Raw genomic sequence first — 25,583 nt, forward strand, 5'->3', positions numbered from 1 at the left:
ATAGCAAGAAATTATGTGGTCATGTGTATGTGTCTTTACAGATTCGGGGACAAATCAGCTGCTTTGCTTATTGAAAAGTTGTATCTTTTTGAGGATTATTGCATCTATGAAAAGCTTGAATCAGTTTGAAATGTAGAAATTAGGAAAATGTGGGTTGAAAATTGCTTTAGAGAGTGGAGAAAATATGTGGGTTCACCTGGCATTTCCTTTATCTTATGGTGTTCTCACAGCTTTCTCCGTTGATACAATTAATTAGCTGTAACAAGAGTGCCCATGTACTGTTGAAGGCATTGCTCCTTTCATGCCTGGAATCCCTGGACATAATTAAGAAACCTGGATAAACTTATTTATCACCTCCTGTCCTCCAATTATGGGTAATTCAAAGACTGGTCTTTCCATCCTCACCAAGGGTGACCTCTGAGTCATATGTCAACTTGAGTCACCTTAGAACAAAGTGAGTGGCTGAGCATCGGGAGAGCATGCATCTGTCCACTCAGTATAGGGTTTGTTGTTGTTCAGAGAGGTCCAAGTCACCCTGGGAATGAAAGCATGGGGCAGGCGGGACAGTTTCAAGCTCCTGCAGCCTATATTCTAATGGCCAAGAAGAGCAAATAACTCCGTGACCAAGAAGCTGTAGACTAATTAAGGAAGTTGGGTAGCAATTAAACGGAAGTAAGGGAAGGGCTGGCCTGCCTGTGCTGAAGAGGGGACAGGAGTGGAGATGGGTAATCAATCGGCCATGAGGTTTGCGTAGCAGACCGTTGTAAACAGCAAATAGAATGGAGAAGCAGAGAAGGAAAGCGGAAATCAGCAACCTGGTAGAGTAGAAAAATGGCCACACTACCAGTACATGATGGGAAAAATAGTACCAGATGACCCTGGAGAAATAAACACAGGACGTAGTTCCCTAGAGAAGCTATGGACCTTGGAAAAGGGGTGGGTTTCATACTAAATCCTTCAGGACAGCTGGGTATCTAAAAAAATAGATCATACAAAAGAACTCAGGATGGTTGTGATATATTTCTTTCTTTCTGATGAGCCACACATTTATTGTCAGAGAGTGTGGATACCAGTTTAGAGAACAGTCTGTGAAACTCCATAGAAGTAGCTTTGAAAGATAAACCAAGCTTTCTAAGCCTCCGTTTCCTCTAAAATTGATAATTGCAACAATAGCACCTATCTCATGGAGTTGTTCAGAGACTGAATGAAACTGTTATTTGAGCTTTATAGTCACACTTGGTCCACAAATAAATAGTATTACTGGTGTCACTATTGTTATATACAAAGCAAGGAAGAGAAAACAGTTTCTAAAGTGGATTATAATACACATGCTTGCTAAGAGAACAGACATTTAATTAACACAAGGCGACAAGCTTTCTTCTCTAGACCTATGCTTCCTACAAGTTTGTCCCTGCAGACATGCCAAGGGTTTATTTTCTGGGATGCACAATATGGTTTGCACATACACAGAGAAGATGGGTCTTTAAATACTTTGCATTTTCACAGAGTCTCCCTGTTAAAACCCTCCTTTAAAAATCATGGGTTCAGATTACAGATGTGTCTCACAGAAGCTCACCCAAAACTTCTTTGAGTATTTAATTGCCTATCTGCTCTTAAATAGTGTGATGTACTTCCCAGTTCCCCGACTAGACAGAGCAACACTGGGCTTCAATTTTGCTTCAGAGAAAATGACTCAGAGAACAAACTTAGTGTCCAGTGATGGGCTGGGTACAGAGAGCCATTGCTTGGAAGAATGTCAAAGTGGAGTCTGCCATCCACCTTTGTCCTCCCTTCCCAAGGCTGCTTGCTTGGAAGACAAAGCCTTAACAGTTTGTCAGGACTTCATAACACAGTCTGTGTTTGTGCTTTATGTATCTGTTTAGAATAACTTCCCATATTCTGTCTTGCGGGAGCCTTTTGGAAGTTAGAATTTTGGTGGACAGTTGAAAAAAAAATAGAAATGTTATTTGTGCATGCTAGCCTGTCATATTCCAAAACCTGGTTGAAACTTTCCACATGGGCTAATTCTTTTGTAATTATCGTCAAACTGTAAAATGGGGCCTGGAAAGGTGGCTTGGTTGCTAAGTACCCTGGCTGCTCTGGCAGAGGACCTGGGTTCCATTTCCTGTACTCATGTTGGGTGCCTCCCGGCGATGGCCTGTATTTCCAGTTCTAGAACTGATGCTCTTTTCTGGGTTCTGTGGCACCCAATCTTACACATGCCCATACCCACAGGAAGAAACAACCAACTCGTAATATTTAAAATTTTTATAAATGTGCAAAATGGCTGTTTCTTTTATCCCCATTACATTCCCTAGTAATTACCAATTTTCCTGCCATTTTTCCAGTGATATGGCCCAAGTAGAGGCACCGATTTACTTCAAAAACCACATATTTAAGTCCGCAAATGTCTTTGTGAGTCACTGTGCTGGAACCGTGGGTAAGTGAGGAAGCTCCCTCCTCACAGTCATGTTCAGAATTACTGTGGAAGCACACAGTGCTCACGTGGGCGCAGTGACCGAGGTGAGGGCAGGCCCCACCAGCAGCGGGACACCCTGGAAGCATTGCTTCACTCAACAGCAGCTAACCGCCATCCTGGTTAGAAACCTCCCTCAAGTCCACCTGCCACTTACCAGCTCCTCAACTCTTAGATGATGTGACTGACTACTGGGTTTCTTTCTCCATACAGCATTGCCCTGAGGCATCAATGACCCCATTCAGTCAGCCACCTGCCTGTGGCATCCCCACTCTCCTTTTTCCTAACGTTTGAGTGTCTCACAGTGTGTTTTAAGCTTAGTGCTAACTTTTATGCAGTTATATTAAGGCTACCCCCAAATTCCTCCAGTACTTTGATGTCCCCCACACCCTCCAATTACTGAAAACTCAACTTATTTTTCATCCTTTTTAAAAGATCAACAAACTCTTTCATGGATGTCAGGTAAGAACCAGGGGTCTGAGCAGAATTAGAAATTATGCCCCTTGGAATAGATCCTGTTTTACCTTGCGTAGCCACAATTGGGTTAGTGAGCAAATTATGCACACTCACAGATGTGTGTGAGAAAATCAAAAATGAGGGTTTACTTTTTAGGTGAAAAAGATAAACATTTCATTCTTGAAACCTTCATCTCAGACTAATGGATTGGTAGGAACATGTTGGTGAATTCAAGGTTTCCATTGCTCATGCAAACTTGTTATTAGATATATTTATCAGAATAATGCCTCTGCTACTTTTTCATTGTAAGCAATATGCATAGTGAGGGCTCAATAAATGAAAAATCAGTACAAGTCAAGCCATGACGACACATAAAACTTTGCCGCTATAAATCTGCTTGGTAGAGGTTCTCACACACACTTTCAACTGTCTGAACTGCTCCTTGAGGTCTGTTTATTTGATTGTTAAATTACTAGGTTTTAACGCGTTGTTACTAACAGAATAAAGGCTTCATTGTGGTATTCTTCTATGTGCCTGTAGCCTCTGCTGCTCAAGTCCAGCCTTACTTTGTCCGTTCTCAGCATTCTCTACCCGCCACTGCCTGGTCTTCAAACCAACCTTCTTTTAGCATCCACATGTGAGAGACAACATGTGATGTTTGACTTGTGTCTGGCTTTTTTTTTCTTACTATGATATCCTCCAGGCCCACCCACATTGTGACATATGACAAGGTCTCTTCATCTGTAGAGAGGAATAATACAGCATTTACATACTGGCATGGTTTGAGTGAAAAGGGCCCCTCATAGCACTAGGGCTCTAGCTGGTGGTGCTGTTGGTAGAGATTAAGGAATGTTTAGAAATTCAGCCTTGCTGGAGAAAATCTATCACGGGGAGGGGGGTGCTGGGTTTGAGAACTCAGAACAGCACTCATGCTGTCTCTCATGAGGTTGAAGACTTGATCTCTCAACTTCCTGCTCTAACCAGCTGCTACTACGCCGTCCGCACTGTTGCTGACTCTCTCTAGAGCCTTCAACCCAAATAGACTCTTTCTTTCTTAACTTGCTTCTGACCATGGTGATTTCTCACAGCAACAGAAAAGTAACTAACATGCTCACACGCTCACACACATACAGACTCCCACCACCATCAATCCTTCGACTGTTTGATTATGATGGGGATCTAGGGTGCCTCCCATCTTGGCTACTTCATGATCATTGCTGTGAAGGATGCTGGAGTATGGATTTTTTTAAGAGGCCATGATTCATTTCCTGTGGGTACACACCCAGAAAAATGCATCACTGGTCCACACAGGAGTTCTATTTTTAATTCTTTTTGAAATCACCATATTGTTTTCCACCATATTGTTTCTGTCATACAGTGCCCAGGGGTTTCTTTTCAACACCTTTGCCAATACCTGGAGTTATTGATGGTAATTACGCTCACAGGGCCTCAGTTAGAATATCAGAGTGGTCTTGCATTTCTGTGATGCCAAGGAGTGTGGCTCAGCTTTCCCTGCACTGAGACTTTGTATGTCAGAGACAGAGAAATATCTATTAATGTCCTTTGCCACTTCTGTTTTTAAAGATGTATTTACTTTTATATATATGAGTGTTTGCCTGCATATATGTATGCATTTGTACCATGTGAAGCCTTAGTGCCTTTAGAGGTCAGTAGAGTTCAAAAGATATACATAGAGGATATAGAGTTACAGATATTTGTGAGCCACCATAGGGGTGCTGGGCTCTGAACTTGGGCCTTCTCCAAAACATCTCTTACCCCGGAGCCCTCCCCACAGTCCTGACCTTTGCCCACTTCTTGATCTGGCTTTATATTTTCATGCTTCTAGTTGCAATGGCTCTTTATAAAATCTTGCATATAAGGTTTGCTTTGTAGATGTGTTTCCCAACTTGTTGGTTTCATTATTATTATTAGTAGTAGTAGTAGTAGTATTCATTGCTAGCTTCCTTTGCTGTGACAAACATTTTTGTTTTTTGTAATCCTATTCATTTTTTTTTTTTTTGAGATTTGGTGTGACTTAGAGGAAAACGAGTCCCAAGGTTAGTGTCAAGGAGCTGGTTGTGTTTAGATTTCTGTTCTCTTGTGTTTGTTGTAAGATAAAGATCTAATTGCAATCCTTTGGTGTAAATAACCAGGCCTTGCATCACACGCATTGGAGATATCACCTTTGCCCATAATGGCCTTTGGATTGTCAAATCTTAGTTGAACATGTATAATTTAATTTATTGGAAGATTTTATATTTTGTTTAATTTTCTATGTATTTTGTGTATAACAAATTGACAATCATAGCCTTATAATGTAATTTTAAGTTGTGAAGGATATTGATTACAGATCATTTTTCCAAAATTTCTTTCTTATTTTCAGCTCTATTTGAATTTGGAGATTATTCTTCATATTTGCATAAAAAACACCAGTGGGTTTTGTTCAGTAGGGATTGCAATGCGTCCATACATTTTCTCAGTATCTTGGACACATTAACAATATTAACTTTCCCTGTCTTGAGCATAGAGTGACTTTCCATTCACTGTGAGTTCTTGAGTTCCCCTCACCAGTGTTTTGCAGTTTCAGTGTAAAGCTTCACAATCTGCATTAATCATTTTGAAGATAAATAGCCTCCGTGGAAAAGATTAGATTACCTCTAAAAGACCTGTTCACACAAGCAGGGGTTAAGATTTAAAGGCAATGGTCAAGATATCATAACCCGCTAACTCTCCCGGCCATTCTGGTGATTGGTGTGGAGTTACTCATTCAGTAATGTCAAGTGTGTAGACATCTAGGAATATCTCTTGAAATCCCATTTCGGTAGCTTGCCTAAAGATTGGTGTTGAAATACACTAGGTCCCCTGAGCTTCGATGGGGGGCAATACTCATTTGGCAGTGAGGAAGACGGGCTTCTGGGTAGCCTGGTAGAAACACCTCAAATTTGGGTGCTACTGTGAGTAGCCAAGACGCAGAACTGTCACATTCTTGGTATACTGAGGTGGTTCAAGCAGCCGATTAGTGCAAGCCATGTTTTGGAAAACCATCGACAGTTAGCTACTGTCCTTTCAAACACCATTTTGTAGCTCTGACAGAAACTTGGTTTAACTTACAGAGGGAAAGTGAGAGACAAAGAGAGATGTTGGATTTGAAGTGTCCAGCAGAGAGGCAGAGCCCCTCATTTTTGCATCGAGTGTGACACGGCGTTAACCTATTTTGACGGACGTGTGTGATAAAGTGGCATGCAAATGGAACGCGGGGGTAGATATGACACTGCGCCTGGACTGGATGAAACAGTTGCCGGAATACTGGTCTATTATAGCAGTTTGCAAACCTTGAGTAAACTCAGTCAGCGGTTGTGTAATTGGTTATTCAATCCCAACCCTTGTTCACAGCTCAAAGCCAGGAACACTGAGACCTGTTGCCAATTTGACTGAATATAGTGACTGTACTCGGCCGGGGCCTAATACTGGAGCCAGGCCTTTTCCTGTGGGCCGGTTTCCACCATGTCTGAGGCTGGCTCTGTGACAGTAGGTCTTTTGTTGTGCGAGCCTGGCTGCTGCTCCCCTTCTTTGCAAAAATGTCTAACAGCTACACAAATAAAGAAGATAGGGAAAGGGAGCTAGGGGAGCAGATCTCTGAGGAAGCTAATGTAGAGTTCTCAGTTCTCTCCTGCACTTCTGTTTGTGGGAGGTAGGTGGGGGAGCGACTTAAGTAAATTTAGGGAATGATACAGAATCCGTCTCTAGATAACAAGTGAACCTCCACCGTCCGTCCCCCATGGAACACGATATGTGTGGAGACATTGCGAGTCATGAGTGTGGGTTTCTGGGGAAGGCATGTCTGCCTTGAGAATCTGTGAACTAAGAAGGAAGGTTTTACTGGGTACCCCATTATGCCTTAAAGATATCTCGTGTTTACAAACCTGCTATGTATTTAACTTTGCGAAGCAGGCACTGCACCATTCTGGCTGTGCAGACTGGACTCGGGCCAGTAGACTAACCACTCACCGACTTGAGTCTAGTAAAACTCGGGGGAAAGCCGGGAGACTCTGATTCAAATATCTGAGCTGAAGAATGCCCAGTCCTCTTAGATGAAGGGCTTCATAAAGGAATCTCTGTGAGACTGCCATATCTATCAGTGAGATGATGATGGTCTGAGAGACCAGAGTCCCACCCCTGTCCAGTGAGGCTTCTGTGGTGATTCTGTGTCTGCATGCAGGCTGGGACAGGTCACCAAGTGTGTGGATCATAAACACAGCAAAGAGAACAATAGTGAAGAAGCACACACACAGATACGTTCTGAGACAGGGAATTTAGTAGAGGGGTGTGTGTGTGTGTGTGTGTGTGTGTGAGAGAGAGAGAGAGAGAGAGAGAGAGAGAGAGAGAGAGAGAGCAACAGAGAGACAGAGAGACAGAGACAGAGAGAGACAGACAGAGAGAGACAGACAGAGTGTGTGTGTGAGAGAGACAGAGAGAGGCAGAGAGAGACAGACAGAGACAGAGGCAGAGAGAGACAGAGGCAGAGAGAGACAGAGGCAGAGAGAGACAGAGGTAGAGAGAGACAGAGGCAGAGAGAGACAGAGGCAGAGAGAGACAGACAGAGAGACAGAGAGGCAGAGAGACAGACACATAGAGACAGAGAGAGAGAGAGAGACAGAGAGAGAGAGTACTCAAACCTCTTGATACCTATTCCTGGTTCTATCTCTCACACCCAAAATGTATAAATACATACACACACATACTCACAGACAGACAGACAGACAGACAGACAGACAGACACACACACACACAGAGAGAGAGAGAGAGAGAGAGAGAGAGAGAGAGAGAGAGAGAGAAGAGAGAATTCAACCTAGCAGTATCACAGTTCATTTGGGACTGTCAAAGTCTACTGTTAGCAACCTTAGCACTTTGAGGTTCAGTTGCAGCCTTGATTCCAGAAGGTTTTGTTTTACTTAACCGAGTTAGCCTCCTGTTAGGATTTGCTGAGAGAGACTAATATTTTAACTCAACACAAGTCAGGACAGTTTGGAGGGCTAGAAGATAGTGACCCGTGGACAGGAAGATGAGACTAGGGAATGGGTAGGAGGTTGTTCTTACGGCAAGCAAAGACAAAAGGAAAGAAGTAAATTGGTGTTATAGAAAATTAATCTTTAAAATGGGACTGACTATTGTGATGCAAACATAAAAACAGGGAACAGTTAGCTGGAAATATGTGAGAGGAGGACCATAGAAATTCCAACAGAAGCCTTTAATGGGGAAATACACCCAGTTGTCTCATTATAAGAGCCTTCCTGGGAACCAAGTGCTATAAGTGTCATTATAGAAGTGGTATTATAAAAATTGATTATAATCAAGCTTAATGTATTTAGGTTTAATAAAGGCATTGTACAGTGGGACTGAGTTCGGGCTATAAAAGGGACTTCCTAGCATTGGCTTGTTCCTATCGTGTTTCCCAGTGTTGCCCAATTCAGAGGTCTTTACTTTCCTGATGGGAAAATAGGAAGTTGGGTCAGTGAGGAGATGATCACAGAGTTAGACACCAGCCCCTTTAACCTCAAAAAGCACAATACTGTGTGCATCTCACAATCTTAATCTCTCAAAAGTTTCTCCCATTTACTTTATAATACAGTGTGTGGCAAACAGATGTTCCTTCTAAGCCACTGTCCATTATTTCCAAAATTGTAGGTGTAGGAGACCTGGTGAGGGTTAAGGAGAAGGTGAGGTTAGGAGAAGCTGGTGAGGACCGGCTTCTCCAGACGCCTCATTAGTTTAATGTAGGTAAGAGGTGCACACGCTGAAATGATTTGTGGACCGCTCCAGAGAGAACATAGATGGAATCCATGGAGTAGGGGATCAAATTTATCCTTCTTGCAAATGCGACACTCCCAAGTGTAAAAGACTTGCTTTCTCATCCAGGTCAGATTAGGTGCTCTTTAATTTTGTTGGGTTCATCCATCCTTTTGAATTAAAATACTCATCTATCCTTAAATTGGTATGTGCTGATAATTCAGTTTTTATTCATTTAAGTCCCTAGACTGCCTTAAATTTTCTGCCCTTTAAAAATGTTTATCCTTGCAAAGCACTAAAGGAGTGTGAAGTCTTCTTCACACACACCTGACCCCTTCCTTTATTAGGAGGAGTAGAGGAGTAGAATTGAAACTCTACATAACTATTGCATGGCAGTTATCCTAAATACATACATACATACATACATATATATATATATATATATATATATATATATATATTTGATTCTGGTGGCATGAATCCATAGGTTGCTGTCTTTACCATGTATCTCACATACAAAAGTCAGTGAGATAACTTGTTCCTAGCAGGAAAAGAAAGGACAGAGCAGACTATGGGACAGCTCTCCTCTTCTATGCCATCCTCCCCAGCTTCTAAACCCTCTCTTGTCATTTCATGGGGAATGTGACTCACTTGATGGTGTTGACCAATGTTCTTTTAAGAACAAATGAAGGATAATCATTTAAGTGCTGCTGGCCCATGGAAACCTATGTCAGTTACATTCAGAGGAGGCTGGACCAAGTGTTTTATTTTCTGCCATAAGCTGATGCCCAGGGTTAATAACTTGTGGTCCCAGCATCTCCCAGAGGACTTTGCCTAGAGATTTCTGAATGAGGAGGACTTCCTTTAGTTCATATTTCTTGGATTTCCCAAGTTACCTATGTCATTCTTTGACTAGATTTGAGCCTACCCTGTCTCATTTTTCACCATTCAGATCCATGACCTTATTGTCTCTGAGCTTTATTTTTCTTCCTTGTCATTTACATGGCATCTACACATCTATTACAGGAGTGGTACATTCTGTTAAAGTTTTTTTAAATGTCTGTGAGTTTCTAATATGCGATTGCACAGTTCACGATCCCTCATTTAAAACATTTCAATGGAAATTTTATCAGTCGAGCAGTAAAACACTGAGCTCATGCCCTCCCCCGTGTCATAGTTAAAAGACATATTGGATCCCGGCAGTTCTTCAGTGTGTCTCTCCTTGAAGTGCCCCATGTCATGTGCTTGTAAATGCAAATCCAGTGGAAGACATCTGATATTTTTAGTTCACATTGTCTAATTGTTGCTCAGATGACAATGTGGCATTTGTTCAGTCCTTTCACCTTTGGAAGAGGGGCTCAGCATAGTCTGTTCTTTCAAATCTTACGCACTTCCAAAAGTCTTTCAAGTTTCCAAAGTCCTAATGGGATGTTTTCCGTCCATCTTTTCAAACTCTGGTTCAGTGTTTATTTACCAAGATGAATGATGAAAAGTTCAGGTTCCTGGACCTCAACCAAGACACATAAAACCCAACTCTTTGACGGCCTTTAAATGTTGCCTTTTAGCGGCCCCCTCCCCCATTACAGATGCTAGGTCACAGTACCCACTTGGAGTCTGTCCCACACTAGTAATATGCTCAGTGCAGAAAGAAAGCAAGGAGCGCTCACTTCGTTGAAGGAATTCACTCATAGTTTTTTTTTTAATCCATATGCTTCATTTAGTTTACTTGGCATTGATACTGTACTCTTCTTAATTATGGACAGGATGAGAAATTGTCCCATTTCTTAGAAATTGTTGTCTAGTAGAATTTTATATCATGGATCTGACTGATAAATTAAATAGGATTTTTTTTTTACCAAAAACACCCTATCCATACTCTTGTTTACTATTCATTTATTGAATGAATAGTTAAAAGAGGCCATTGGCCCTCATTCTGGATCAGTAGATGAGATTCTAGGAAAACAACTCAGTGACATGGTAGCATTTGGGGAAAAAAAATGTTTGATTTGATTATCTGACCATGGCCACAGTCTCACTGTCCTATATGAGACTGAGTTTCTTGAGGTGTCCGGGCCACGTCTTGGGTGTTCCTCACAGGGCTACTGCGGGATCTGACTAGACACTGTTGGATGCATGAGTAAAGGAATACCATGTAAACCTTTTCTGTCTGTGTGTGTGTGTGTGTGTGTGTGTGTGTGTGTGTGTGTGTGTAAATCATGCAAAAGAAAGAGATTCAGCAAATCTATATATTCATCCTTATGAAGTCCACATCTTACATAGTATATACAATGCATTAAAAACAAAGATGATAGTGGTGAGCAAACATTACATTTTGAATTTAATGTATGGATATATGGGTTGCAAATGCCTAATTTTAAACCCTCCTCATTCATATTAAGTGCATTTGGACTCTTGTTATGTCAGAGAAGTAAAAACTATGTCTATCTCTTTCAATTTTTTTCTATTTATTTGTTTTGGTTTCTTTTTGCATTTTCACTTTTTCCATGTTTAATTCTTTATCTTGTTCCTTCTTCCTTGAAAATGATTTTTAAAGAAAATCCTTAATGGATTTTTATATTATTTTTTTATCCTTTTCTACTTTATTTGGGTGGGGTCAGAGAATATCACAGTTAACATAGAGCACACTTGGCTTTGTATAAGTCTGGTAACATTAAATCATACATTGGGAATGAAAATACTGTATTGTGTCTTCTAAAATTACTGTACAAATGAGAAATCCAAAATTCACTTCAGGATTCTGAGAGTCCAGGCATGACAAGCCTTGGGGTATGTAGGCTTCTTCACTTTGGAAGTCATGTGCAAAGCTTGACGCACAATGCTTAGTCGTTGGAGAGTGTTTTCTTGGCTGCTTGTTTTTACTCGGATCTGTGGATGTATCAGAACATGACCATCTCCCCTGAGTTATAACTGGTCTCTCCACTCCACTGTTCTGCTTCCTTAGCAGCAGTCTCCAGTGTGCCAGAGGGGTCCTGTCTGTCTTTCCCTGGCAGGCATTTGGTAGGCAGCTTTTCTAATTTATCTGTGACCTAGGCTCAGGTGGGTCACTATTGAGAAGATTCAGGACTCCTTGTGCTTCAGCCTTTGTCTGACTTTGCTTTAGTTCTCACTTCCAAGGGTTATATGCCAATGCTGTGGACCACTTATTCTAAAGCATGTTAAGTGGTTTTTCTATTTAGATGCTTTTCGTATTTCCTTTCTGTTCTCCTCCAGCCACATTCACAATTTAGGGCAACTGCACAGTTATGCAAATGTGGTCATACAAGGTGGATTCCAGCATGTTCTGAATGCCCAATAAATGCATAATTGTATGAATATGATATTTGTAGTTGGATGATCATATGGAACATAATCTAAATACATACATAGTCTTTGTCTTAAGTGTGTCAGTAGATTGTATAATCCACATTTGATCTCAGCCTCTAGGGCGGTAAGCACCAAGCAAGGTTCGAAGGTGTATCAAGACCTACCTGGTACATCTTCAGGAAGCTACAAAGTGCTTAAGTGTTGATGCCTGAGCTTTCCCGCTTTGTGTGCAAGGTATTCTTCTGAGAGGAAAACTCCATTTGTTTGTTTTAAATAATACCTTATGCTGTAATTCTGCAGTTCTTAAGGTAGTTTTTTCCTTATGGTCCCATCATGTACACACAATGGAGAAAACACTAAACCAAGCAGGATATACAGAAATAGAAAGCTTTTCTAATTTATCTCTGACCCGACAGTTTGTTGGTAGGTGAAATATAGAATCAGTCGTGAAAATCCTTCATAAGAAATTTTGGAATGTTTTTTATAGAGGAGCTGCCATGTGTGTATGGGCCACATCCTTGTTCCAGGGTTTCTATCACATTCTATGTACTTTCTGGTCATCCTTCCTAGTAACTCTGGCTTCCTCTTGCTCTCCAGTCCCTGCCCACTCATTGAAACTAACCTAAGTCTGGAACTTGATTCTCAACTTCCTGCCTGCTCTAGTCTTTTCTGACATGGTGACTAATTTGGTTGCAAAAAGACAGTGTTTATCAACCATGCATTTTGTAAAAGGACCTTGCTCATCCATCTTTATTAAAAGTGAAAATGCTGTTCCTCTGTGGAGATGGGAGGTCGGGGTGAGTTAGCCATGATGGTAGATGGAGTTACAATGCCAGTAAATGAAAGGTACAAGCAGTGCTGTTGGTGGGTAGCCATTTAGCTCCCCCTCACACTGACTTTTACAAACCTTCAGCTAATGTTGGCTACCAAGGACCTTTGGAATGACAATTGTCTAGAGCAGATAAGAAACAAAGACTATTTGAGTCTCTTTATCTGTGCTGTTTTGAGATGTGTCATACATTGACTGGTGAATGAACACTTCCTTTCCTCTTTATGACTGTGCCCATTTCATCATTATAGAGGATGGAAAATGTCAGTCCTCATCATAGAAGTACATGTGGGTACAACTAGTACAGTGTAATCATGGCTGAAGGGATGGGTGTATGTGTATATGTGTGTATGCATGTATAGACTGTTTCTGCATGCATATATGTACATGTGATTGCATGTATATGTACATGTTTTTGTGTATGCATACATGCATGTATGTGTTCATCCATATGTGTGTCTACAAGTATGTATTTCTGCATGTCTGTGCCTGTGTGTGTATTTCTGTGTGTTTGTATATGTATGTGTATGCTTCTGTGTGTATGACTGTGTGTGTGTGTGTGTGTGTGTGTGTGTGTGTGTGTGTGTGTGTGTGTATCTGTGTTTGGGTAAGAGGTAGCTCTATTTGACGGCTTTAAACTGACTTGTAGCGTAACACTAGTTAACACTTTCAAGTGATACTAAGTGTCGATCCTATTAACCACTTTGTGTGTATTAGTTTTCACAGCCGACCTGAGATAAGGGCAGTCATTATCCTCTTTTCAGGTGAGAAACTTGAAGCAGCAAGAGGGTAAATTACTTGCCAAAGAGCAATAAACCAGGAAGGGATGGAGTCGGGTTTTATGACATTGAATCATTATTTTTCTCTTTACGTCTAGTGGTTAGAAGACAAAGAGATTTTGTACCAGAGGAATGTTTCTGCAACCCCCTGTTTCAATGCTGCCTTCCCATAGCTTGCAGTGGTTTTTGGTGGAATCTGATAATAAAACAATCCCATAGTAAGGCTACACCAGACAAGCTATCTTTTGGTGGGGGTGAATGAGGTGATCGTAGATTCAATCACTCCTTCTTTAAGCCTATTAATGTTTCTATGTGTGAAGAAAACATAATGGAGTAGAGTTGAGAATGTCTGTGATCTAGAACTTGGGAAATGGAAGGAGGAGGAAGATGGGAAATTCAGGTCAAATGGACTAAATGAAACCAATCACACATGCGCCACGCGTGCACACACACACACACACACACACACACACACACACACACACACACACACGGCTAGACCTTTATACAGTTTCCCATGTTGTGGTTGCCTCCAATCATAAAATTATTTTCATTGCTATTTCATAACTGTAATTTTACTACAGCTATGAATCCTAATGTAAATATTTTTGGAGATAGAGGTTTGTCAAAGGAGTCGTGACCACCGGGCGTTGGTGGTGCACACCTTTAATCCCAGCACTCGGGAGGTAGAGGCAGGAGGATCTCTGTGAGTTGGAAGCCAGCCTGGTCTCCAGAGCAAGTGCCAGGATAGGCTCCAAAGCTACACAGAGAAACCCTGTCTCGAAAAACCAAAAAAAAAAAAAAAATAGAGTTGTGAGCAACAGGTTGAGAACTACTTGTCATGAGCTGTCCCCCCCAGAGCCCCCCCCATTTAGCTGACAGCACCCTTATCATTGGCAGGTTCCCCCCTTGCCTCTAACTCTGGTTCTAGGGGATCCAATGCCCTCTCGTGACCTCCATAGACATTTCGGAGACTCACACAAACACATACAAATCAATAAAAATGAAATCTTAAAAAAATTCATACTCATTAGCCTCGTAAGAAGTAAATAAGAATATATTTAGGTAGCAATGGTGCCACATTAATTTTGACATATTTAATTGTGCACTGGAAAATACTCTTCTAAAATGTGATCCGAGGCTGGATCTAATGAAACAAATGTCTAGTTTTCTAGCCAGTGCTACACGAAAGTTAAGCTGCTCACAAGTAACTCACCAGCCCCTAGAACTGATTGTATATTATTATTTGTAACAGTCGCCTTGCCGAAGACATTTTTCTTTTAGAAGCTTCTCAGTGACTTTCTAGTGGAAACAAGCATGTACTCTGACAATACTGAAACAAAAGCCTTCCTAGGGCTTAGGTCGTCTAAGGATAATTAATCACATATACACGTGAGCCAACTGTGGTTGGGCACTATGGAATGTCAGCTGTGATTCTGTGGCTTGCGGTGACCCGTGGGACTTTGTCACAGATCCTACAACTTGACACTGGTAGGCCAGCTGTGGTGATGGGTGGGCTTGGGTTTGTGATGGGCCCTCTGGTCTGAGTGTGTACAGGGCTTTTCTTATATGTAAGAATCATTGCTTACCTTGTGTTATATAACAGTTGCCCCTACATATTGACTGGACATGAAGATGCTATCCTCATGAAGTAAATTCTTCTGGGCGTCATTTGCAGGTTTACCTCCTCCATCTACCCCTCACAAATCTTTACGGACAATTAAACACCAGCATGCTGAATTGGAGTTGCACTGACTTGTACACTTGCATTTGTTCTTCAGTTCTTGTGGGCTTTCAGTGGGCACTTGTGAGAGTGAACAGGGGATCAAGTCCTAACAGAGGATATGGGGTTCACTGTGACAATTCTAGCAGCGTCGCCTGTCCCTTAGTTATCAGCTGACCCCGAAGGTGGTGAAGAAAATGGAACTAAGATTCCACATTTAGTTCTTTAGTAAATGAATTTGTGGTAGGATGTGGCTATAAGTCATGCAACTGAAGCTGTTTGCGTAATGTATGTATGTATGTATGATCCTGGGTTTGAGCCCAGGACCAGAAAGTAAAAGGCAGGATTTGTAATACAGCCATGTGGCATGTTGAAGAGAGCACTGTGCTGGAGACTGCTTCAGGCCCTGACTTTATGTTTAATTAGGTGCAGGAGTTTTGAATAAGTATTTGAATCTTGCTAATTTATTGTGTTTCAGGCTATGAATGAAGAGTTTGGTCTAGAATGGCTTTAAGTCAGACTGAGGAATAACAGTCATTGCCCAACTCTGATTTCCCTGATTAAATATTTAAATTACACAATCCCTAACTTCCTTTGCAGTCTATTAGGCCCTAAAAATATTGAACTCCTGTATGTAGAAAAGTGTTTTGCATTTGTTAAGTGTAAGTTAGAGTTGTGTGACAATGGGATGTTTATTTTGGTTTTGGTTTTGTCTTAGTTGTACATCACCAAATCATGTATGTTCAATTTATGTCTGAACAATGGCGTCTATAAAATGTTTATCTAAATGAGAGAGAAAGGCCATTGCTAGTTCTAAAATTCAGCTTCTGGATTATCTACACGAGCATTTACTTTATGATTTGAGAAACAATTGGCGTATTTGAAATTTAGCTCTACCATTATTCCTTCCCAAATGTGATGCCCCCTGCTACATGTGTTCACCAGCACAAGTCAAAACTAGTGCAGTTCAGTTGGAGCTACAAAATTAAAGTATAAACAGTGGCAGAGTTGCCTAATTCCTGGGGTTTTGTTTAAAAAGTCAAATACTGTGCACACATACATTTTGCTCGTTCAGTTTTTCACTGTGCTCCACCACAGTAGCTCAAAGAAGATTAAAGCAGAAAAATAACCTCCACACATACAAAGCCCAAACCTGAGGTTGTGTGTAAGCTACTGTGCTGGCATGAATGCGGTTTGATTCTTGGCACCGACAGCTTGCTGGAGAATTACAATATGTTGGCATCGGTCTCCAGGTCTCATTGTTCCAGCCCAGGGAGTCGGTCTTAAGAGGGTTTGGCACCAGAGGGAAAATGGAGTGAGAGTTACAGGGAATGAACAGGCCCTAAAGAGGCAGGATGCTGCCGTAACAATGGCTGGCAAGTTCAGGGGTTCTCTGGTGGGGTTGCCATAGGCAGCGAAGTGAGGAGGCAAATGTGAGCCAGAGAGAAGAGAGAAGCCAGCCAGTATGTCTAATGGCTGGGGATGGCAGAGAGGAGCAGAAGTGATTTCATAGACTCGTCTTCATGTGTGGACAGATGATGGCCATTTCCTAGGCTCTAATGTTCCATGGCTTATTTTCTTCACATTTATTTTACATTATCTTTTAAAATGCATGTGTTTAGTTTTCTTCTAAAAAGACAAATCCTTGAAGGAAGAGCCCTGGTTTTCGTGGTGTATATGTTGTACTTTGGACTAGCCGAGGTTGGGCAAAGCCTTGTTTTCCTCTGCTACACCATGGAAGATAAAAACTGACAGCATTCTTCAAGCTGAGACACTGCGCCAGAGTCATTGTTGACTCTTACAGTGACTTTATTTGAGGAAATCCTTAGTTTTGAGAGTAACCATGAAACTCTAGTACTCAGAGAATGAAGGCCTAAGTGTTTAAAATAAGAAATGCACACCAGGCATGGTAGTACACACCTTCAATCCCATCACTTGGAGGGCAGAGGCAGGCAGATCTCTGCCAGTTGGGGTCAGCCTAGTCTACATAGTGAGACCCTGTCCAACAACAACAATAACAATAACACATGCTAACAAGCAAAACCATGAAAACAAAAGAGCAGAACAGAACTTGAAAGCTTACTAACACTGCAGTCACCAACCACTCTCAAGGCGTAAAACTCAACCCTGTGTCTTTAAAAGGAAACCTCATTTTTGAAAGCTAAACACTGCATATTGAGCCACTGTCCTTTTTCACGCCGTAAGTAGTGAGTGGTACTTAAGAGCTGTGGTAGACACCCCTTTATTGAATTCACACTTGACAAAACAGGTGGTTGTAAATATTGGGATTTTGCCATTTTGTCTTTTCTGTTTCTAATCATAGATTTTTCTTACTGTTCTCTGAGAAGCTTCATTAATGAGGAGGGCACCTGGCTGTCCCTAGGACTGGACACCTAGCATCACTGTAGGAACCACCTGTCGGGACATGAGACCATGGCAGAAAGTACACAGTGGAAAACAGACATGCCAGGCCTATTTATATGACAGATACAGCTGAAGGTGGAGGCTGAGTGTGCAGACCCCACCCTCTACCAATCGGCTACTCTGGCTAGCTGCTGTCACAGGATAGTGACACTCTGGCTTGTTTTTCACTCATGATCCAGTATCCCTTCTAGTTTATAAGCAAAAGGGGTAAATAAATTGTTCATGCTCACGGGAGGTTTTGTTTTGTTTTGTTTTGTTTTTGTTTTTGTTTTTTTAAATCCAGTGCAAATTCCATAGTGTAAAATCTTATAATTAGATTAAGTTCTGATGCTAATGAGAACTGCAAAAGAAAAAAAAATCTAGCCTTTTAACCCCACGCTTAATACTCACAAAAACATGCTATTCTGGAAAGTTCAGTTCATTCTATGAATTTTTTACTCCAGTGGAGTTCAGAGTGGTTCTCGTAATCTAGAATTCTTCTGCAGAGGAAATGAAGGCGTGTTGTCTGTGTGAGCATGTGTCTTTGCATCTGAAATAACAGGCTGTGAGATTTGGTGAATATCAATCTTATGTACCATGAGAAGTTTGCCATGTCATGCAAAAGGGGCTTTTTCTGTTGCTCAGAACTTAGCCTTCAAAATGGGGGCTTTCTCATCTTGTCGCTGTGCAGACGGGATATTAGGAACAAACAAAACTGTCTCCCATCGTATATTTTAAAGCCCTAGACTGATCTAATCCTGGTTTTTTGTGTTCTCCTTAGAACCCATAACATGGATGTAATTACATAGTCTCAGACTTCTGGTGACTGTGAAGTAAAAGAGTAGACAGAGGTAGAAACAGCACCATAGTCCAAAGACAGAGGCCACTCAGTGTGTATATTTGGAGTCTTAGTCATCCCTGGACGTGACAACCCCAAGTTAGATATATTTCTGATTTTTCCATTTTCACAAACACCCCCACTGTCTTCCCCCCTCCTTCCCTCCCTCCCTCCTATATGCTAAGAGTCAACTTGAACCAGCTATCTGTGAGCCTTATATCTTAACACTTGCTAATAAGGAGGCCAGGAATGTTCTGTAGGTTCCACAAATCTGGCTGCTGTTTCTTTAACTCTGCAACTTTAGACAGAAGACTTCTGTCCCTTTATGAGGCGGCCACAGTAGATATTTTGTCTAGCTGCAAGGGAAAGGCATTGCCACGGACCTGGCAGACAATAGCCTTAAAAGTAAAAAGGTCTGTTTCTGGAGCAGGGAGGCTCAGGGGCCATTGTTAGTCCACAGTGGATTTCTATTGCCACATTCCTGCTTTGCAAAGGTTTGTTAGCTTTTAATGACTGACAGAACTCTCCTGCAAATACCATATTGGCCATGCCCTGTTTACACGCTACTCAAGCAATTTTTTTTTTTTTTGAGCTCTGAATAAAGAAACAGTGGTGCTTGTTTGACCTACTCTGATAAGGTTTAAGAACTGATTTTCCCAGTGCTTGCTGGGAATGTAGACACACTGAAGTTCCTTCCACACAGAAGTATTTTCAAGTCACTGTAAACATCATGATGCCAGTGGAAATACTGATGACAACAGCAGTCTGTACTCTGGCTGATCACAGCATTGCTCCTGTCATTTCCAAAATTGAGACAGAAAAACAGGGGGTGTATTTTAGGAAGATGTGCAAGAAGGCCCATTAGGACTTTCCTTCACTATGGAAAATAGAAATGGGTATTTTGTGACAAAGAGTATTTTAGCCACAGCTCATGAATGGGACATCTACATATATATGGACACAATTTAAAACAATGGCTGATACCTTTTGCCATTTAAATACCACCAATTGTACTTAACCTCAGATTCGATGAAACCCCCTAGGTCAGATAGTCTCTCCAATAAGTTAGCAAGTCATCCCTTTCTGTTCCTCCTAGGAGCAAATAATCATTGTAACAAACAGAAACTCGAGTAGCCACCGTTGTGCAGACAGCAGTGCTTGCAAGGACCCAAGGAAGTAGAGGTAGCCCTGTTGTTTAGATGAGGCACAGGGGACACTTGCCTTTCAGTAGTGTGAGTACTTCCTTTTGTTTTCTAACTTAATGCAAGGCTAATGGGAGAATTGAAATTTGTTGGCTGTCATTGTGTACCCAGCTAGATGCTGACAGGAACATACAACTCCATTGTTTGGAACAGAGTCTAATGTGCGCTGGTTTTTATTACAGTTATATTTACTTATAGTTAAGGTTCAGTACAAAAGGAGAGGGCAGAGCCAGGTATCTACAAAAATGAACCACGTTCTATAACTCATGACCTTGCCTCTAAAATGTGTCTGTCCTATCCCAATATGGGGCGTTTGCAAAAAGCATGATACAAATCTGAAATAAGCAAATAGTGTGTTTCCATTAACTGATATCATTACCCAGTTCACTGGTTTTTGAAATCTTTGGAAGGCTTCTTTTATGTCAACTTTTGCTTGTTTGTTTTTTTATTGTTTTTTCAGTTATTCACTGTGTACTCACAAATCTTGCCACGGTGTGGTGGTTGCCACCACACAGTGTTACACGTATTATGAAGTCCATGGAATTGTAAACACACCGAGAGACATAATTACATGCAGCAGGTTTAAGGGCTAATTCTTTGCCTCTCTTTTTTTCACTCTGCATTTTATCAACATAATTATTTTCTGACTGCAGACGAACACTCTGAAATTGACAAGCCTCCATTATAGTAAGAATGTGTCCACCAAATTTGAAACAATGAACTGTGGGCTCACACAGGCCCATTGTCATGAAGAATTAGCATGGCTTTGTTCTGTAAGGGGAAAAGCTAATGATTTCGAAACAGCAGGTGACCAAACACGCTCTTTTTTTCCCTCCCTGTTATCAGTTTGTTGATGAAGTCATTATGAACTGGGGCCAGGACCAGGATGGCCTTATTCTTAGCAGATAGGCGTCTATGAGCCTGCTGCAAATAGTCACGCTGATTTGCTTATATATGTCTTTTTTCTTTACTTAGATACCCCCAGTATTGAAAAGCTACTCTCAAAGGACTGGAAAGACAAGCTCCTGGCAATGGGATCAGGGAACTTTGGAGAAATAAAAGGTAGGAAGTATTTCTGCTTTTATCTAGAATGTTCAGAAATGATATTGCTGTTTATAAGTCTTAGTGGTTATGGAGTTCTTCTGCCACAGCCCCTCTGCAATGGTGTAGGCTTTTTCCTCCTAGTTGGCAATAGATTGAGGCTCTGTCTGGTTGTTCTCCGTGTACTTTATAGGATCAAGGATGGGGGTTTTTGTTTTCTTATCTTAAGAACGCAAACCCACTCTATCTGTGACTTGCTCTGCTTCTCCTCCTCTTATTTGAGTTAGATGATTTATTTCAAAGGTAAGAATATATCAACACCACACCGAGGTTAGAAACAGCATCTCATAAATTACAACTCACATCTTGCATCTGAAGTATGCATACTTACAATGGACAGCTGGAGCCTGCCGATGAGCAAGGCAGACAGAGTACAAGGATGTTTCAAGTCAGTGTCAGCAGTGTTACTCTTTGAGCTTGTTTGAATCAGCAATTACAACTAATAAAAGCTCTCTGAGGACTTCAGAGAGCACTGAATATTCATATCTTCACAAACTTCCAGGAACAAGGGAGGAGATCTAATTTCCTCGTGTAGAAATGGAAGCAGATGATCGTTTCAATTACTTTTAAGCCACCACTTCTCAGAGTGTGGGGCAGTACACAGCACCCTGTTGCTGCCAGCGGGGTACTTGTGGTCCTAAATTCTAAAGCAGTGTTAATTTTGAGAATGCCAAGATGCTCGGTCATCAACAGCATCACCTTTGCTCATGAACTGTGGTGCTTATCTTTGACAGGTGCTAAATTTAATTTCCAAGCATCCACAGATTAATGTTAGTATATATTTAAATGGATGGCTAAGTCCCTTTGTGATGTATGTATGGGAGTGATGATCTCTCCTGTAAGGTTCTGTCCTATCCAAGTATCCTAGAGCAAAGCAAAGCATTTGTCTTTTCAACTCTTTTGACTCTTTATTCATATCTGGTTGTTTGGAAAGTTCCAGAAAAACAAAAAACAAAAAACATTTGACTGATGATTGTCTGTCAGTCATTTGAGGTTGCATTCGTGCATTCTGGCTTTAGGGGCTGTGAATACATAGTGAGATGAGCTTGAGGGCTCATCAGCAAGTTTGATGAGCGGCGTCTATTCTGGAAGAAAGTTTAAATGAACAATTAGCATGCCTCGGAGCTTGGCAGAACTTAAAGGGAGCACAAAGGGACGCCTCAACTTCCAAGACATCAAGCCTTTCACCTTTTTGATGGATTTTTAACCCATGACCACTGAGGCGAAGGACATACAGTTCCTGTCTTTGTCTTCCACCACTGCCCTCAGCCACCACCGAGCATGGAGCAGAGCAGGCAAGACTGACTGCCTGCTTTTCACCTTGTGCTGGAGTTTCTCCCTCTCTTCCTTCACAAGCCAGACATGAAAGCCTCCATGGCAGCGATGCCAGGCTCAGAGGATAGAGGCTCTGTGCTGTCCTTTGAGCCTAGCCTGGGGGCTACTTTAGGATGCTCCAGTACAATCACAAAAGAAGTTTCTGTCTTTAATTTTGAGTTTTTAAAGCTTCACATTCGGAGCCCAGGTTCAATTATTGTCCCCTGGTTCGTTTTTTTTTTTTTTTTTTTTTTTTTTTTAAATCTGTTTCCAGATTAAGCATTTTGAAAGCGACCATTTGTCTTTCTTCTGCAGGACCTGGTTATTAGGTGCTCACCCAGCTTTCCCTGTGAAGTGGGGAAACAGCACTGGGTCACTTTGCCTCCTGACTGTGTGTGACAGTTGCAATTACAAGTCATTGTTTATAGGTGCAGAGGGTACAATGGAAGGTTGCCTCTGGGGTAAATGAATTTGGGGGTCAGTGCCCAGAAATGTGGTTTCTTGCCACTTCAGAAGAAGTCAGAGAACAATGGCTGCCTTGTTTCAGCAGCTGTTTTATCCCAGGCAGAGGAAGGTGTGAGGCTCACATATTTGTCTACTGTTTCTGGCTGGGGGAACCCAAGGGCTGGGCTTTTTGGGTTCTTCCAAAATAGGAAAGCGTGAATGTGCTGATGGATGGGGTGGTTTGCCAATGGTCATTTCCAAGTCCATTTCGGTGGTGGGTACCAGCCTCACAGCATCAAACGCACCCTCTCACATAGTGAAAAGCGCCCCTCCCCTCTGTTTATCTCAGCCAGTTTTATTTAAATTTTTATTGGCTCTGGGAAACAAAAGTAATCAGAGGGAGGAAGAGAGGGAGACAGAGGGGAGAAGAGAAGGATGGAGCCAGAGAAATGAGAAAGTGAGTTGGGGGGAGGACTGGAGCAAGAAGGGGATAGGGATGCTTGTGTATTGAACACTGGAGCCAAGCCAGGATAAAGACATTTCCTCAACACCTTGACGTGTAACCAAGGAATTACTTTGAAGGTATTTGAACAAATTAGTAGAGTCACAACTCAGAAAAGTTTAGAAAAAGTTTTCTTACTATTAGCATTCACAAAGAATAAGTGGGAAACTTTTCATGTAGGAAAAATAAGCATGATACATTGGCTGTGTATAAATAATTGTATTTAAATTCTATCTCACATTTTTTTCTCAAACGATGTTACTGAAGGTCACCAGCCTCTGAGAGCATAAAGTTACTTATCTCTTGTTTTCATATATATTTTATTGTGTGTGTGTGTGCAATTGTGGACATGTGCACACCTGTGCTTCACCCATGCTTGTGTGGTGGTCAAGGGACAAATTTGTACCTTTCTCCTTCTGTCAGGAAGGCTCTAAGGCTCAGGCTTTGCAGCAAATGCCCTTACCCACAGAGCCATGTTGCTGGCCCCTCAAGTTCCCTTTTCAAGATGTTAAAGCATTTTGCCTGGTATTGTACCATTTTATACTCCGGCCATTGAAGACGAGACACATTCAGGTTTTAAAGGCATAGCAGAACTAAGCCTCTTGTGCGCACACATAATACACAAGGATCTAGTTTGGGGAAAACAGTTGGTCTGCAAACCTCTGACAAGGACAGTCAGCCAGCTGGTGCTCTACTCCCAGGGGCTGCCTGAGGATATGGTTTCTTGCCTTCTCCTCAGACATACTGTGTTACTGGACAGCCCTCAGACACCTTCTATGTCATCTGCAGCAGAAGCTCTGAGTGGCAGTGCTGACCAGGGCACATTCCAGCTGGTTATCAGTGGTATCCACGGCATTTTGGCTAGTATGGAATCCCATGACACTGGAGGCCACTGAGTTGGTGCTTCACCTGAAGACAGTGTCTGGGGATCCTTGGTGGCTTTGAATAACATAAAAGATCGTTCATTTCTCATCCAAGCAACTAGCAACATGTTACTTGTGACATGTGTTTGTAGACTGTAACACCCATGTCTGTTCAGACATCTCATTTATTTCTTCCCCTGCTGTAATGAAAGTGGGCCATTGACTGGGAGGTTCACTGGGCAGGCTCCTCAGCAGAGTCCAGGACAAGGCCAAGATCCTCCCTACATGGGACTCACAAAGTTCTCGTTTTTATTAATTAAGCTCCAGAAAATGTTATGTCATGTAGAGGGAAATGCCAGCTGTGCTTGATAATATAAAAATGTGACTATTTCAGGTCCATAATTTTGCTCATTCTAAAGATTGGACATGCAAGCAAACCCTTCACAGCTCTGGGTTCATATCAATAGAACTTTGGGCAATAAAATTGCCTTTGAGATCAGGAATGAAGCATGGAGTGGAGTCACTACCTAGATTAACATAATCTCTCTGGTGATGTACATTTTTTTTAAATAGACAGACATGTTGAGTATGTGCCTTGAAAGAGATAATTATTTTGTTTAAATAGCATTAGATAACTTGAAGATAAGCACTCAGAAAATAGAAGTCAGACACAAGTTTTTTGTTTTGTTATGTTTTGGTTTTTTGTTTGTTTGTTTGTTTGTTTGTTTTCCAAAAAGAAGAGATCTAAGGCCTGGTGAGATAGCTTGGTCAGTTGGGCAAGTGCTTGCACTGCAAGGTTGAGGATAAGAGTTCAAGTCCCAGACCCACAGTTAAAAACTAAGCTGGATGTGGTGTCTTGGTTGTAACCCCAGCACTGGGAGGCAGACAGGTAGATCCCTGGCATCTCAAGCCAGTTAGCCAAGACTTCTTGGCAAGTTCTGGGCTATTAAAAGGACCCTGTCTCAGAGACAGAGTTGGACTGTATCTGAAGAATGACCCAACTCATTTAGACTTTTGCGAATTGGAAACACATAGATAAGAATGTCAACATTTTTATCTGTACATGTTTGTGCCATTTGGAAAGGTATCTTAAAGCCATCCTTTTAAGTTTACATTAGAAAAAGAAATAATATCATTAACATTGTTATCTAGCCATTTAAAACAATTTATAAATTTGAGAGGGATTGAGTTGTAAACTTAAAATAATGATAACATCGTTTGTATTCTTGCATATACAGGCTTGTCCAGGGCTTGTAAAATATGATCTGGACTGTTGAATAGTTCAGTGCAGCCCCAGACTTCCCTAGCTTTGTGCTGATCTTCGTAAGGGGACATGTGGAAGCCACAGCTGTGAGCAGTCATGTGACCCCAATTCTCCCAGGTACCCAGAAACATCAGGCTGTGTCTTGTGGTTTCCATTTCTTCAGCTGGTCATTGAAGGGAAGTCCCAGTCAAGTGACTACTGCTTATTGCTCCAAACCCAACCTTCTCACAAAAGTATTGTGATATGCATCTTATTGAAGTTCACACATTGTCAAAAAA

The 25,583-nt window shown here is 41.5% G+C and overlaps 1 protein-coding gene across 6 annotated transcripts in view; it reads left to right on the top strand.

The window, feature by feature from the left end:
• Sox5 (SRY-box transcription factor 5) overlaps positions 1-25,583 on the top strand; it is a 970,651-nt gene that overhangs the window by 738,315 nt on the left and 206,753 nt on the right. For all 6 annotated transcript variants that reach the window (XM_035448567.1, XM_027430149.2, XM_035448569.1 and 3 more), the window contains one exon: positions 20,793-20,879. In XM_035448567.1, the coding sequence (XP_035304458.1) occupies positions 20,793-20,879 (87 nt within the window). The remainder of the gene's footprint in view (positions 1-20,792; positions 20,880-25,583) is intronic.

This window comes from Cricetulus griseus, chromosome 8, assembly GCF_003668045.3.
Source record: "Cricetulus griseus strain 17A/GY chromosome 8, alternate assembly CriGri-PICRH-1.0, whole genome shotgun sequence".
Lineage (NCBI taxonomy): Eukaryota > Metazoa > Chordata > Mammalia > Rodentia > Cricetidae > Cricetulus > Cricetulus griseus.